Genomic DNA, 17,304 nt, shown 5'->3' on the forward strand with positions numbered 1-17,304 from the left:
GTTCAAGACTTCAGGCAGTCATTGCCAACAAAGGGTTTTCAACCAAGTACTAAAATGGAACATTTTATTTAAAACCCCTTATGACCTTGGGATTTTCCGTTTTCCCGTGTTCGTTTTTCACTCCCCTCCTTCCCAGAGCCATAACTTTTTTATTTTTCCGTCAATTTGGCCATGTGAGGACTTATTTTTTGTGGGACGAGTTGTACTTTTGAACGACATCATTGGTTTTACCATGACGTGTACTAGAAAACGGGAAAAAAACTCCAAGTGCGGTGAAATTGCAAAAAAAGTGCAGTCCCACACTTGTTTTTTGTTTGGCTTTTTTGCTAGGTTCACTAAATGCTAAACCTGACCTGCCATTATGATTCTCCAGGTCACTACGAGTTCATAGACACCTAACATGACTAGGTTATTTTTCACCTAAGTGGTGAAAACAAATTCCAAACTTTGCAAAAAAAATAAAAATAAAAAAAATGCGCCATTTTCCGATACTCGAGTTAAACTATGTAATTCACAGCAGGCTTAGTAGTATTACTTACTTTGCGGTGATTCGTGCTTCTGATGGTCTCTGGTCAAAGACTTTCTTTTATTTACTCACATGTTACTTTGTAACATACTGGATATCATTTAGAAAATGGCGGCCGCCATGGACTTCGGTGGGAGGGTCTCAGGCTGTGCGCACACGTGCTCTAGAGTCTATGCACCTGACTTCCTGGGCGGTTATCATTAGATGCCGCACACACACCATGTGACGTCACTGAGCGGTTTTCCGCCCCCTGTGTGTGCGGCTCTGACGACCGCCAGGTATGATGGATCTGGACCTTGGACACATGTGCGCCGATGCGCTTGATGAGACTTCCTGTATGCGCCCTATTTTAACCGGTGAGAGAGTGAGCTAGCAACAAACCCCTTTTTGAGAAAGCGACCGCGAAACGTGCGTCAAGGGGGTGGTGTGTGGTGTGTGGAGCGTGGTGAGACATCTCAGACCTAATGGGTAAGCTGCTTTATATGATATGAGGTGATGAGTCCTGTAGGCACTATGGCACTTTAGCCAGTGATATAACCTGCACTGTTGCAACTTTTTTTTTTTTTTTTGAGCAATATAGCTATGATGATTAGGGCTATTGCCACAGACTGTTTTCATACTATGGCTCCCACAATAGCAGTCCTTGTGATATGATGTGATAGGTGTTGTCATCCGCTCCGCCACTATTATAGTGTTTCCTCCTCCACTAATCCTGTTATTTATATGTATTGTATTTATATTTGATTACTCAGTTTGAATTATATATTTTGATAATATAAATAAAATTATACAATTTTTAAATAAAATGCGTATTGGGACTTGTATACTCCGTTCTGTTGTTTTGCATTTTCCGATACTCGTAGCGTCTCCATTTTTCGGGATCTGGGGTCAGGTGAGGGCTTATTTTTTGCGTGCCGAGCTGGCGTTTGTAATGATACCATTTTGGTGCAGATTCGTTCTTTTGATCGCCCGTTATTGCATTTTAATGCAATGTCGCGGCGATCAAAAAAACGTAACTCTGGCGTTTCAATTTTTTTTCTCGTTACGCCATTTAGCGATCAGGTTAATGCTTTTTTTTTTATTGATAGATCGGGCAATTCTGAACGTGGCGATACCAAATATGTGTAGGTTTGATTTTTTTTTATTGATTTATTTTGATTGGGGCGAAAGGGGGGTGATTTAAACTTTTATATATTTTTTTTTTTTTTCACATTTTTTTAACTTTTTTTTTAACTTTTGCCATGCTTCAATAGCCTCCATGGGAGGCTAGAAGCAGGCACAGCGCGATCGGCTCTGCTACATAACAGCGATCATCAGATCGCTGCTATGTAGCAGAAAATCAGGTGTGCTGTGAGCGCCGACCACAGGGTGGCGCTCACAGCTGCCGGAGATCAGTAACCATAGAGGTCTCAAGGACCTCTATGGTTACCATTCTAAAGCATCGCCGACCTCCGATCATGTGACGGGGGTCGGCGATGACGTCATTTCCGGCCGCCCGGCCGGATGCAGTAGTTAAATGCCGCTGTCTGCGTTTGACAGCGGCATTTAACTAGTTAATAGGCGCGGGCAGATCGCGATTCTGCCCGCGCCTATTGCGGGCACATGTCAGCTGTTCAAAACAGCTGACATGTCCCGGCTTTGATGCGGGCTCACCACGGAGCCCTGCATCAAAGCAGGGAAGCTGACCTCGGACGTACTATCCCGTCCGAGGTCAGTAAGGGGTTAAAATTATTGAATCTGTCCAATTACTTTTGGTCCCTTTAAAAACATGGTGGCACATGTTAAGGAGCTGAAACTCCTAAACCCTTCATCCAATTTTAATGTGGATACACTCAAATGAAAGCTGAAAGTCTGAACTTAAACTGCATCTGAATTGTTTTGTTTAAAATTCATTGTGGTAATGTCTATAACCAAAATTAGAAAAATGTTGTCTCTGTCCAAATATACTGTATATGGACCTAACTGTACTATGAAGTCCTTGGAGAGAATAACACTGGCCTACTTGTGTCCGAGGGTAGGGCTTTTCCTGACCCCCTACAGTTTGCGTACCAGCAGAGATTGGGGGTGGATGATGCTGTAGTGTCTCTGCTACATACAGTACATTCATTCTTGGACAATGATGGAACTGTAGTGTTTTTTGACTTCTCAAGTGCTTTCAATACCTTACAGCCGCCCTTACTACGTAATAAGTTGACTGATATGGCAGTAGATGAGGGGATGGTGAACTGGATAAACGACTACCTGATGGACAGACCGCAGTTTGTAAGGATGGGGCAGGTGGTATCTGGCAGTATACGGAGCAGTGTTGGAGCCCCTCAGGGTACAGTGCTGTCGCCCTTCCTCTTCACATTGTATACAGCTGACTTTCAGTATAAGTCAGATTTTTGTCGATTGGAGGTGTCATACAGAAAAGGTTTACAAGAAGGGAATGAGCAGACTGTACTTTCTTCGGAAGCTCAGGTCATTCAATGTGTGCAGTAAAATGCTGGAAATGTTCTACCAGTCCGTTGTTGCAAGCGCCAATTTTTTTGCTATCATATGCTGGGGCAGTAGTGTGCGAGTAGCTGACGCTAATAAGCTCAACAAACTTATCAAGAAGGCAAGAGGGGCTGTTGGCCTCCATCTTGACTCTTTTGAGGAGGTCGTGGAAGATAGGATTCAGATGAAGTGTAGGGCTATAATGAACAATAATACACACCCACTATACGAGCTGTTCTTGAAGCAGAGCAGCACATTCAGCAGTCGTCTAATCCTACTTAGGTGCAAGAAGGAGAAATTCAGGAAATCGTTTGTACCTACTGCTATGGGGATGAATAATAATTTCCTAAGGGTGGTAGACAACAATGACTGATTGCTGGTGTTCTAATGTCAATTAACAGTGACTTTTATACACCTGAACCACCCACATTTATTTGTTACGTAATGTTGATATACCTGTGCAAGATTTGTGTCCTAATATTTTATGTACTGCTGTTTGTATTGCTGCTGTAATACCGTAATTTCCCCCGGGATCAATAAAGTGTATGGTATCGTTTGAGCATGCCAATACCACATATGTGCAGGAAAACCACTGTTTGGGCGCACGGCAGAGCTCAGAAAGGAAGGAGCGCAGTTTGTCTTTTTGAATTTAAAATATGCTGGAATAATTAGCAAAAGCCATGATGAGTTTGGAGAGACCCTCACAGTGGAAACCCCTCACAAGTAACCCCATTTTGGAAACTAGACCCTTCAGGGAATCAATTTAGATGTGTGGTGAGCACCTTGAGCCACAATTGGTGTTTAAAAAAATGTTCCTGTGCTGAGATAATCTTATAAATGTGTCCCTGCTGTGTACTGTGTAATGGCTGTGTCTGACTGTGCATGGACATGGTCTAATCACACAAAAGCTCCTGGGCAGGGGAGGAAGCAAAAAAGAGTATACAGATTTTACAGCAGCCGATCGCAAATAATCTTTCTATTGAGGTAAAACATTGCTTAAAAACAAGCCGCAAAATGTTTTCCTTCACAAAAGAATCAGCTGTGATCCAGTGCTGTAATGTCTGTATACTCTTTTGCAACTTCCCCTGTCGAGGAGATGTGGTATGATCAGACCATGTTCCTGCATGATCAGACACGGCCATTACACAGTACACAGCAGGGGCACATTTATAAGATTATCTCAGCACAGGAACATTTTTTTTAAACACATCCAATTGTGGAAACTATTATTCCGATATGTATTAATTAAAATCTACTTTGTTCTGATCTGTTAATGGGTGTAATGTAAAGGAATTTTACAATAATTTTCCCTTATATAATAGCAAACATCCTAGTAGTAGAACGACCCCATCATCAACCTGTCTAAATTGGGCCTCTATTATGGAAAGTTGTTGAAGCAAAAAAAACAAAAAATGTATTTTTGGACCATAAGATGCACCAGACCATAAAATGCACCTACGTTTTAGAGGAGAAAATTAGGAAAAAAACTGAAGCAACCTCTATCCTGGTATATATGGTCCCCTCATCCCCATTGTAATACACATGGCCCCTTATCCCTATCCTGGTATGCATGGCCCCGTCCTTATATTCAGAATATTCATTTCTCTTATGTATTGGCACATGTGACCACCGCAGCAGCAGCAGGAAAGCTCCGGCTGACTCTGCGCACTACTTAAGGGGAATGGATACTCACCGCTCTCTGTAATGAATGGTCCAGGTGAGTATTCTGGCAGCTGCTGGCACCGGAGCAGGACACTGTGAGGGAGCGGAGGAAGGCAAGTGTAATGTTTTTGTTTTTATCTTTTCTGATGGGACCAATCATACCAGCAACAGGATGGGGCCAATCATACCAGGATGCCAGAAAGAAATGAATATTCATTGCCCTCCATGCCCATGGGGTGGAATGCAGTGCATATTCATTTCTCTTTAGCAGCGGGCACAGGAGTTAGTCACTGATGCCGGCTCCTGCCTCCTGTGACCCGATGCTCCGCCGAAACCGCTCCCCCACCTCCTCACCTCAACCAGAGCCCATACATCTGGACTATAAGACACCCCCTCCCCCCCATTTTCCTCCACATTTTGGGAGGAAAAAAAGTGCGTCTTATAGTCTCAAAAGAAAGCTGAATGTGCACTATAAGCCCTTCGCTATGTCACTGCAGTGTGAATACTAGAGCACAGATTTATCAATGCGTACTTCACAGTAGAAATACTGTAGTACATTGCACTATAAAGTTTTATTCTGGAGCAGCGCGACTACATGTAACTAACTAGATAGATTCTGGCGTATATGGGAAGGACTGACCTGTAGCAAAAGAATAAACTGTGGGAAGCGCTGGATAGGCTTCATCATCAAACCATACAGAGTAATGCGATCAGGACTGCAATCTTGACTCTGCTGTAACACAAGATCAAACACAAGAATAAAACTCAGTCATTTATGTACTAGTGGAATATTACTCACATTATTATTTTTAGGAATAAAGTAATACTACATAAGTGGCTTAAAAAAATGGCATTGACATTTCAGTCAAGCAGAGGAAGGTGTGGCAGGATGGGTGTCACGCTCACGCCCTGACTGATGGGTGTGAGCTCGGGGGGTTTGTGGCCCCACTGTGCCACAAACCAGACTACCCTGAAAGGGGCGTGACTATGACAGCTGCCTGGGTTTTCACTGGAGCCTCTGATGGTGAGGTCAGGCTTTTGCAGCAGGCAGCTGCCAGGTGCTACTCCAGGGTGGTGTCTGGCTGTGGCTGCTGATCCCACTTGGGAGACAGGAACACCAGGTTTGGTGCGGGCATCAGGCAGGACTGGCAGAAGAGCACGGCTGAAACTCAGACGAGTAGGCTGGCACGGCTGAGACACAGGGCTGGCAGAGACATGGCAGAGAACACAGGGCTGGCAGAGACACGGCAGAGAACACAGGGCTGGCAGGGACGGCAGGAAACACAGGACTGGCTAGGACGGCAGGAAACACAGGACTGGAAGGCACGGCAGGAACGGCAGGACCACTGGATTGGAAGGCACGGCAGAGAACACAGGACTGGTTGATGTGGTTTATGAAGGAACAGGTAGGGACCTGTTAACACAAGAGGTGCAGGAAAGGAAACAAGCAGAAAGGAATGAGGTATGAAGGAACAGGTTGGAACCTGTGTTGTGAATTCTGCTCTTGGCCTCCCTCCGGTGGTTGCTAGTGGCAGTGCAGTGGTCTCTGGATTGTAATCTGGGCAGGTGTTTCTGCTTATTGCAGTTCTATTAGGTATTTAGGTTTGTAGGATCCTTCAATCCCTGCCAGTTGTCCATTGTATCTGGAAGGGATTGCATCTCTTTCTGGCTCCACTTGCCCTGCAGTCATTTCTGCTAAAGATAAGTGTTTGGTTTTGTTTTTCTGTAGCACGCATGTAGTGTGCATTTATGTGCAGTGCTATCTAATGTGTTTTTGTCCAGCTTGACTTGTTTGGATTTTTCTGTCTTGCTGGATTCTTTGGAGATGCAGATATACATCCTATGTCTTTAGTAAGATGTAGTAGATAGTAGATTCTGCTGTGGAGTTTTAATATTGACCGCTTAGTACTCTGTCCTATCCTTTTCTATTTTAGCTAGTAGTGCCTCTTTTGCTAAACTCTGTCTTTTCTGCCTGTGTACGTATTTCCTCTTAAACTCACAGTCAATATTTGTGGGGGGCTGCCTATCCTTTGGGGGCTCTGCTCTGAGGCAAGATAGTATTTCCCATTTCCATCTTTAGGGGTATTTAGTCCTCCGGCCGTGTCGAGGTGTCTAGGCCATGTTAGGTACATCCCACGGCTACTTCTAGTTGTGGTGTCAGGATTAGGATTGCGGTCAGTACAGGTACCACCAACTCCAGAGATGGTCACATGCGGCTCCAGGGTCACCGGATCATAACAGACTTGTTCACACAAGAGATGTAGGTACGGAAACAAGCCAGAAGGAAAGGAGAATGAAGGAACAGGTTGGGACCTGTTCACACAGGAAGAGAACCGCAAGGCTGCGGATAGGAATGGTAGAGCAGCAAGAGATAGTGTAGCAACAGAAGCTAAGCAGAGCAGAACCGCAAGGAATACGGAGAGGAGCTGCAGCGAGAGGTTTCTGCAGCAAAGCAGAGCGGAGCTACAAGGAATGTGGAGAGGAGCTGCAGCAAGGGATAACTGCAGCAGCAGAAGATAAGCAGAGTAGAAAGGAGCAGAACCGCAGGAGTGCGGAGCAGAGGTAAAGCCACAAGGGTACAGAGCAGGCAGAGCCGCAAGAGTGTGGAGTGTAAGCAGACTGAGAACACGAGGAAAGACACAGCAGGGAAGGAAGCCACAGACAAGGAGACCGAGATAAGACTAAGTTCAGACAAGGATATGGAACAAGACAAGAAACAAAGACAAAGACACAGGGACCAGGATATTCTGCCTCCTGGAGGGACAAGAAGATCAAGGCAATAGCACAGAGAAAAGCCTCCAGAGAGGGAGTAACTCAGAGCAAGGCCTGGCAAACTCAGACGCTAAACACAAACTGAGCTAACACATTGCACAGGCCCAGAACACTGGGTGGAGCTGCACTAAATACTGGAGGCCTCCTGGCAATTGGTCAGGAACAGATTAGACAGATGCAACTGATTCCTATAAGAACCAGAGAGTTCAGGCGCCGCCCCCCTATACACACAGCCATGAAGCATGCAGAGAGCAGGGACACAGAACATGGAGCTGGCATGAAACAGAAACCACATCATGACCTGGAGCAGTGGGTAAGAAAGTGTGAGAGATGCGAGGCCATGCCATGATGCCAGCAGAGTTGTTACAATGGGGAACAGAGCCAGGGAGGTAGAGGCTTGGGAAGTGCTCCGACGCTCCAAGAGTACATAAGCCCTCATTTGCATATGAATGAAAAAAGCGATATTTCAGGCAAGGAACAACAGACTGATCAGTAAACATATGTATGGCATTATCTTTAAGAGAGCAACATGACTATATAAACAATGTGGGTGGGAGAATGGTTCTGAGAGATTCCTAAGAAAATAATACATCATGTAACAGTGCGTATCCAGCTGAATGTCTGCCCACTAACAGCAAAACTCCCTTCGAGCACTCCTGTTTGACACTTCATAGACATCTGTCTATGCAGCAAACATTTTACTGTTTAACCCCTTAAAGCCCCTTTTGACATGAACTATCAAGAACCATTTTTCATTTCTGACCAGTGTCACTTTATGTGGTCATAACTGCAATGCTTCTAAATATCCCGGTGATTCTGAGACCGTTTCCTTGTGACATATTGTACTTTATGTTAGTGGTAAATTTAGGTTAATAAAATTTGTGTTTATTTATGAAATTATTGGAAATTTTGTGAACTTTTTTTAAATTCAAAATGTTCCAACATTGCTGGTTTATGCCCACACCACACAAAATAGCCAATATTTCCCATACGTATAATTTACATTGGACCTATTTTTACACTGCCCATTTATTTTCTTAGGATTCTAGAAGGACAATTTACAGTTTTTAAAAGGAACTGTATGGACTTATTCAAGTTTGAAGTTACTTTGAGAAGACTATCAATTGGAAAATCCACAAAAGATAAACCACTTTAAAAACTGTACCCCTCAATTCCAAACTGCTGTCAGAAGGAAGGTGTGCTAACCCTGCAGGTGCTTCACAACATTTATCACAAAGTGGAATCAAAAATTAAAGATTACATTTATCTCACTAAAATATTGCTTTAGCCCTACATTTTTCACTTTAAAAAGGTGTAACAAGCAATTTCACCAAAACAGACCACATTTGTGGTCAAAAAACTACTCTTGACATGTGGCAGGCCTCAGAAAACAAGAAATACCATTTGATTTTGGAGAGAAATTTGGGCTACAATAAATTGGGACAGATTAGTGCCCAAATGTTGTGCCCCGTTTGTGCTTCTGCAGACATGCACAATACGAATTGTTAAGTGGGGCTTTCTTGGTACAGAAATGTCATACATGTGGATGCTAACTGCAGGTTAGGGGCACAACGTGGGGCTCAGCAGGGAGGGAAGGGGGGCGTGTGGATTTGGGAGCACAGATTCTGCTGGACTGTTTTTTTTTTTGTTGGTTTGCTTGTTTTTTTGACAAGCCATGTTGCTTTTCTAAAGCATTTGTGCTACCAGTGATGTGTAAACCCCCCTATATATGCGTTGACAGATGATGGACCTGAACACGACTTATTTTTGTGGGTTGAGTTGAAGATTTTATTGGTAACATTTTGGGGTACATAACATTTTTTGATTGTTTTCATGAAAAGGCTAGGATCACATTTATCCCGTGCTTTATGTTGAGAACTTACATAGAGGTTTCAGTCTAAGGCTGGTTCCCAACATGAGCTTTTGGTACATTTTTGATGCTATTTTGCTGCATCAAAAATGCAGCATCTTATAGTTGCAGCAAAGTTCTAGAAATCTCATGCCCGCTGTGCTTTTCAAGGCAGCATAAACTAACCTGCGGTGTGTATCTCAAATTGTAGTTGCCATTTTAACTTGGGTTCGCTGCACCTTGATAGTGCATTTGTTTGGAGGCCGCGACAGGTAAGCAGGTTTTTTTTTTTTCTAGAAGTTAGTGGAGGTTTTTCCTCTTATGGTGTTTTTTGTTTAGAGTAGGACCGGCAAGATACAAGGACCCTTGACGCGGGATGCCGGCTTAAGTATTGTGGCCATAATATAAACCAATACCTTGCATACATTATTATGTTTTTGCGCACTTTATATATTTTGGGGTGCAGTTGGACCCCTGTTTGGCTCTGTATACTGTGGCCGCTGTTCACACAGGATGCATTATCAGCACCGATTAAGCCCACCATATGGCGTCACTAATAGGCTTTGAGTCAGATGCTCTGCATTTCTGTGTGAACATGCCACATACAGTTTATTTGTCTGCACTGGTGTGCCAAGCGGCCAATCCCTGATTGTAGGCTGGCTGCCTCATCGGTATTATTGCACCTGTGTAGTTGCCATTTTATCTTGGGTCCGCTGCACCTTGATAGTGCATTTGTTTGGGGCCGCGACAGGTAAGCACCTTTACCTGTGTACTGTTTGTTTGTTTTTTTCTAGAAGTTAGTGGAGGTTTTTCATCTTATGGTGTTTTTTGTACCTCAAATTGACAACATGTCAATTTCTTTTGCAAGTATGCCGAGTTTTTTTTGCAGATTTTCCCCTATAGACTTAAATGACCAACTTTCCCATACACACGTACGCTTGGCTCGTGTATGCGTTTTTAATGTGGATGGGGAGAAAGAGAGGAGATCGAGTAGCCACCAGCAATAGTATTGTCAAACACTAGCAAATACTGTGACATGCAAAGGGTATACCAATGGCCGGAGTCAGTGTTTCCCAAACTCCAGTCCTCACGGACCCGACGGGTCATGTTTTCAGGATTTCCTTAGTATTGTGGAAGTATCACCAAGGCATCAGGAATTGTCTCACCTATGCAACACTATGGAAATCCTGAAAACATGACCCGTGGGGTCCATGAGGACTGGAGCTTGGGAAATACTGGTCTACACCATAAATTCTTATATATAATGTCTTGTCTCCATCTTTTGCAGCAATGTTTGACATGTATTTTGCGCTAACATAATGTGCATGCATCATACTATACCTACATAAGAATGTCACAACTGAACACCACACCACGTGCTACATGTATTAGAGATTCATAGCACACACTGTACATCACCTTTTATGATCTAGAGTTCGCAAAAATAATGAAAATAGACTCCATGATATACTGTAGGAACGACAGAAAAGAAAGTAAATGAGGACACGTGCATGCGAGATTTGCATTTTACAGGTTGTCTGACTTCTGTATTTTTATTTTAAAATAGGAAATCACACATTATTCCAACTCTATCCACAGTTCTGATAATATTCCTTTATTAGGGAATGAGCACATGTTGCATTTTTTTCAAAATTTATTCTGTGAAAATGAAGCATCGCACTGTGCCAGCAAAGCAAATGGGATTTCTAAAGTATCATGCACATGTTGCTTATTTTTCCGTGCAGATTTGAAGCAGTTTTAACTGTGCAGCATCTGCACTTCCAGTGATCTGTTCACTGTAAAGAAAACGTTTTAAGATAGGAGATTGTCTTAAAGGAGAAACCCTTTAAGAACATACATAGAAGAAAGCATAGGTTTACAGTCTATACTAACCATCAAATAAGACAGAAATAATGGAAGTAAAAGGTAAAAACAAAGAAACAAAAGAATGGACTTACTTTTAAGAATTCCAAAAATGCTGGTTTGGTGGCACATGTTTTCCGGAGGACCCCGACTGCAGTACTGAAGTTATTGACATATTCACTATAAGCATCGAGTACCATAGATTTTGAAAACTGCAAAAACAAAGGTAAGAAGTGATAAAGGTGCGTGCCATAAGTCACGACTTAAATCAAAATGAACACATCCAGCCGATGAATGGCAGCGCTTCCCAGGATGCACATCCAAATATGGTATTTTGATCTTTTTCTTCTTTATTAATTGATAAAAGATACAAAGCGTTTTGGATACAGTATAACTCCTCCTTCAGGTATCATTAAAACACAGTACAATTCCTACTAGTAAAAATTAAATCCTTGAATTTTTACTAGTAGGAATTGTATTGTGTTTTTAGGCAGCTAGTCTGTATTGTGTTTTTAGGCAGCTAGTCTGGAAGTGATAATCTCCTGCTGATAAAATACTGATTGTATTGAAAGTACAGCACACAGCCTAATAAGTGACACATCGATTAAATGTGTCTCAGCCCCTACTTCATGTTGTTCTCAGATTACATAGCACAACCCTGTTAACATATTCCCTTTAATTCATGTATGACTGTACTAGCAAATCACTGAATAAAAGTAGTTATTAAATCACTGCATGAAGTCACTCTATGGAAAATTGTTTGTGAAAATCACTGTATGAAGTCACTCGATGGAAAATTGATTGTGAAAAGGTGAGCAGCACCTATGATGTTGGGTCAGGCAGTGTGCATGAATGGCCAATATCATGCATATGTCCTATTCTAATGCAACATCATAAATGCCCCTTGCCTCCAGATGTGAAAGAAACAGGGAATCCCTTTAATGTCTATGTTTTCTCTAACTACAGGGATCGCCATCAAATAATAATTAAAAAGAAATAAAACATAAAACCACAAAGGCCCTCATTCATAAGACCAGTGATTTTCTTGCTGGTATTGATAAGTAGACGTGGTGGAGTCAGATGCTTCGGATTTATGAACGGGTGCATGCCTCTTCATGAATCGGGAGTGTCTGATGAGTGGTGTGCACCTCGCCACAAATCTTACTCCAGTCCCTGACTGGAGAAAGATTTTTGGTGTAAGGAGTGGTGCTTCACCTTATATCACAGGAGCAGATCTGTGGCCCCCACGGTGTCCTCGCTTCACCTCAGCGGCGCCCATTTGGTGGACCTGGGAGAAACTGGCGTGATAACAAGAACACAACTCGAAGTTGTGCAAAAACTTTGCAACGTGTCAAAGCAATGAACACTGGAATTCTGGAATAATTTATTTCATGAATCGGGGCCTAAGCATGTAACTAGATAACACCACTCGCTTCTTCATCATTGTCGATGACATATTTATAATATTTTGTTATTGCACTTACTGATGCTACAAAGACGTCTCCGATCATTTCTGCCGTGTCCCACTCCGATACCCGGCTGGCAAGGGCGATCTGGAACAGCGAGTGGCACTGGAGGATTTCTTTTACCCGGTAGAACACTATTTTCAGCTTCCTGTCACTTATTAGCTTTGGCTCCATGTCGCACAGCGGCTTCTCGTAGTTCTGAAATAAGTGGCAGGTCAGCGGCAATAGGAGATACATAGAAGAGCAGAGGAACAAACTGTTTCCTTTCTTTTTTCTATTAGCTCATGCTTCTTTTTTATTGCAGAAAATTACCATGTTCCTCTGTGTATTTCTAATTAGCACAGTACAAGCTCCCTGATGGTTTCCTGATAATAAAAATGTTACAAGCAACAGCAGCTTCATCAAATGGTATTCTACATGGATACAGTAAATAAAGGTGACATCTGTACAGAAATGGCCTTGGCAAAGAATACCTTTACAGAACATCTGTTAGCAAAACGCGAAGCTCCGAGACTCCCAGCATTCCAGGAAAAGGAGACACATGTCCTTGCACCTGTTTCCAGTCCTTCATTCCAGCACATCCTGGAGATTTCACTATCGGTGGTTACAGGCGCCTTCAGTGAGCCCATTGATTATACATCATTATGAAGTAATCATGTGAGTAATTATAAAGGGAGTGTCAGGCAGTTTAGTGTTACTAAACAGGATACATGGCCATGTAGACCATAGAAATAGGAGTTTGTAGATACCTTTAGAGTTCCCAGGTGATGTTCTTGTGCAGAGAAAATTTGGCTTGAATTTTTGGGGAAATGACCCTAAAAGTACATTAAATGGGTTGTCTGGTCTTAAACTACAAGTCTGCAGCCACAGATTGCAGACTTGTGAGTCCTCACATGACAAGCATTGCAAGGTGTGAGTATTCTCCAATGCTGGGAGCAGAGATCATCTGACCACTGATATGTATCCTCCAGGCCACAATCCTACTAGATGGGTACAGCCTTGATCAATGCACGTGTACTAAGAGAGGCTTGAAACAGACAAGTCGGAATATGGCCGGGAGTATGTATATTGCATACCTGTGGTCAAAAGCCGTTCCTGACGCCAGCCCCGAAGAATCCTCACAGTGTGCAGTACAGGCAATGTGAGGATTCACAAGTCTGCAGTCACAGAACGACTACAGACTTGTAGTTTAAGGCTGGACAACCCCTTTAAGTGGCAGGCTGACGTATATCTTGTGAATTTACCCACCTCAGTATTCCTCAATTTACCTGTCTCCAGTGCACTTCTAGACTCATTTGCATAAACCAAACTGGATTTTCCCCATACTTGCACATCTGTTGCATTACACTGTATTTCTATTTCCTTTAAATATTGCTTTTTTATAAATAAAAATAATTAGCTATAGAATTGGGCACCTTGTAATCTTTGCGTCTCAGTATACTTTTGAGTCACAACAACATAAATAATGTTTTTCTTCTTTTAACCCCTTTACCCCCAAGGGTGGTTTGCATGTTAATGACCGGGCCAATTTTTACAATTCTGACCACTGTCTCATTATGAGGTTATAACTCTGGAACGCTTCAACGGATCTTGGCGATTCTGACATTGTTTTCTCGTGACATATTGGACTTAATGATAGTGGTAAAATTTATTCGATATAACTTGCGTTTATTTGTGAAAAAAATGGAAATTTGGCGAAAATTTCGCAATTTTCCAACTTTGAATTTTTATGCCCTTAAATCACAGAGATATGTCACGCAAAATACTTAATAAGTAACATTTCCCACATGTCTACTTTACATCAGCACAATTTTGGAACCAACATTTTTTTTGTTAGGGAGTTATAAGGGTTAAAAGTTGACCAGCAATTTCTCATTTTTACACCACCATTTTTTTTTAGGGACCACATCTCATTTGAAGTCATTTTGAGGGGTCTATATGATAGAAAATACCCAAGTGTGACACCATTCTAAAAACTGCACCCCTCAAGGTGCTCAAAACCACATTCAAGAAGTTTATTAACCCTTCAGGTGTCTCACAGGAATTTTTGGAATGTCTAAATAAAAATGAACATTTAACTTTTTTTCACACAAAATTTATTTCAGCTCCAATTTGTTTTATTTTCCCAAGTCTAACAGGAGAACATGGACCACAAAAGTTGTTGTACAATTTGTCCTGAGTACGCCGATACCCCATATGTGGGGGTAAACCACTGTTTGGGCGCATGGCAGAGCTCGGAAGGAAAGGAGCGCCATTTGACTTTTCAATGCAAAATTGACTGGAATTGAGATGGGACCCCATGTTGCGTTTGGAGAGCCCCTGATGTGCCTAAACATTGAAACCCCCCACAAGTGACACCATTTTGGAAAGTAGACCCCTTAAGGAACTTATCTAGATGTGTGGTGAGCACTTTGACCCAACAAGTGCTTCACAGAAGTTTATAATGCAGAGCCGTAAAAATAAAAAATCATATTTTTTCACAAAAATGATCTTTTTGCCCACAATTTTTTATTTTCCCAAGGGTAAGAGAAGAAATTGGACCCCAAAAGTTGTTGTGCAATTTGTCCTGAGTACGCTGATACCTGACATGTGGGGGTAAACGACTGTTTGGGCGCATGGCAGAGCTCGGAAGGGAAGGAGCGCCATTTGACTTTTCAATGCAAAATTGACTGGAATTGAGATGGGACACCATGTCGCGTTTGGAGAGCCCCTGATGTGCCTAAACATTAAAACCCCCCACAAGTGACACCATTTTGGAAAGTAGACCCCCCAAGGAACTTATCTAGATGTGTTTAGAGAGCTTTGAACCACTACAGTTTATAACGCAGAGCCGTGAAAATAAAAATTCTTTTTTTTTTTTTTTTCACAAAAATGATATTTAAGCCCCCAGTTTTGTATTTTCACAAGGGTAACAGGATAAATTGGACCCCAAAAGTTGTTGTCCAATTTGTCCTGAGTACGCTGATACCCCATATGTGGGGGGAAACCACTGTTTGGGCGCATGGCAGAGCTCGGAAGGGAAGGAGCGCCATTTGGAATGCAGACCACAATCAGGGCCATCCCAATAGGACAATTCCTTCGGGCTCGAAGGATTTGTACCTCTGACTCCATGTTTGAGGGACAGGCGGTGGACCTTGGGGAGAGATTTAAAGCACGTGGGTATAGTGGCCATATAATTAAAAAGGGCTACCTGAGAGCCAAAAAGAGTAGAAGAAATGATTTACTGGTGGAGGGGAGGAAGGGTAATGGTAAGAAAAATGGATGGGATGGGCAACCCAGGTTCATATCAACATATAATCATAGGTGGGACCTGATGAGATCCATCATAAACAAACACTGGTCTGTCTTGTTGACGGACTCTGTGTTAAGTAAACATTTGTCGGACCGACCTCTTATGACGGCACGCAGAAGCACTAATATACGCGACATGGTGGTACATAGCCACTATGTGGCAAAGACCCCTAGCCTTTTTGGAGTGGGACAACAGAGAAAGGGCTTTTTCCCATGCGGCAGTTGCCTGGCGTGTAAGAATTTGGTAAGGTCAACAACGTTCACGTCATCGGGAGGAAGAGGTTTTCAAATAAGGGAGTACATCACGTGTAGCTCCACTTTTGTGGTCTACTATGCCCTATGCACGTGCAATTTGATTTACGTTGGACTAACGTCTCGTGAATTGCGTGTACGTGTCCGTGAACATATACGTGATATCATGAAGGCGAAAGACGTGGATGATGTGGATAGTCTAAAACCAATACCCAGACATTTCCGTTTGTACCATCAATGCAACCCCAGGCACTTGAAAGTATGGGGGATTGATAGGGTGTGTGTCGGCATAAGAGGGGGTGACTTGAAGCGTAAATTGGCACAACGCGAATGTAGATGGATAACGATATTAGACACAATTTCCTCATTAGGACTTAATGAACATCTTAGTTTCAGTTCTTTTTTGTAATATAGTCTCCTTATTTTTATCCTTGTGTTCTTATTTTTGTGTTGTGTTTTGTGTTTCTGCTAATTTGTATTTTATTATTATGTTTATATACAGTGGGGCAAAAAAGTATTTAGTCAGTCAGCAATAGTGCAAGTTCCACCACTTAAAAAGATGAGAGGCGTCTGTAATTTACATCATAGGTAGACCTCAACTATGGGAGACAAACTGAGAAAAAAAATCCAGAAAATCACATTGTCTGTTTTTTTATCATTTTATTTGCATTTTATGGTGGAAAATAAGTATTTGGTCAGAAACAAACAATCAAGATTTCTGGCTCTCACAGACCTGTAACTTCTTCTTTAAGAGTCTCCTCTTTCCTCCACTCATTACCTGTAGTAATGGCACCTGTTTAAACTTGTTATCAGTATAAAAAGACACCTGTGCACACCCTCAAACAGTCTGACTCCAAACTCCACTATGGTGAAGACCAAAGAGCTGTCAAAGGACACCAGAAACAAAATTGTAGCCCTGCACCAGGCTGGGAAGACTGAATCTGCAATAGCCAACCAGCTTGGAGTGAAGAAATCAACAGTGGGAGCAATAATTAGAAAATGGAAGACATACAAGACCACTGATAATCTCCCTCGATCTGGGGCTCCACGCAAAATCCCACCCCGTGGGGTCAGAATGATCACAAGAACGGTGAGCAAAAATCCCAGAACCACACGGGGGGACCTAGTGAATGAACTGCAGAGAG

The 17,304-nt window shown here is 42.5% G+C and overlaps 1 protein-coding gene across 5 annotated transcripts in view; it reads right to left on the reverse strand.

The window, feature by feature from the left end:
• Positions 1–17,304, reverse strand: part of ARHGEF10 (Rho guanine nucleotide exchange factor 10) — a 276,596-nt gene that overhangs the window by 144,491 nt on the left and 114,801 nt on the right. For 3 of the 5 annotated variants that reach the window (XM_077290064.1, XM_077290061.1, XM_077290062.1), the window contains 3 exons: positions 12,635–12,814; positions 11,246–11,362; positions 5,307–5,399 (listed from right to left, as the gene is read on the reverse strand). In XM_077290064.1, coding sequence (XP_077146179.1) covers positions 5,307–5,399; positions 11,246–11,362; positions 12,635–12,814 — 390 coding nt within the window. The remainder of the gene's footprint in view (positions 1–5,306; positions 5,400–11,245; positions 11,363–12,634; positions 12,815–17,304) is intronic. The other 2 variants (XM_077290065.1, XM_077290063.1) reach the window with 1 other exon arrangement.

Source organism: Ranitomeya variabilis, chromosome 2, assembly GCF_051348905.1.
Source record: "Ranitomeya variabilis isolate aRanVar5 chromosome 2, aRanVar5.hap1, whole genome shotgun sequence".
Classification (NCBI taxonomy): domain Eukaryota; kingdom Metazoa; phylum Chordata; class Amphibia; order Anura; family Dendrobatidae; genus Ranitomeya; species Ranitomeya variabilis.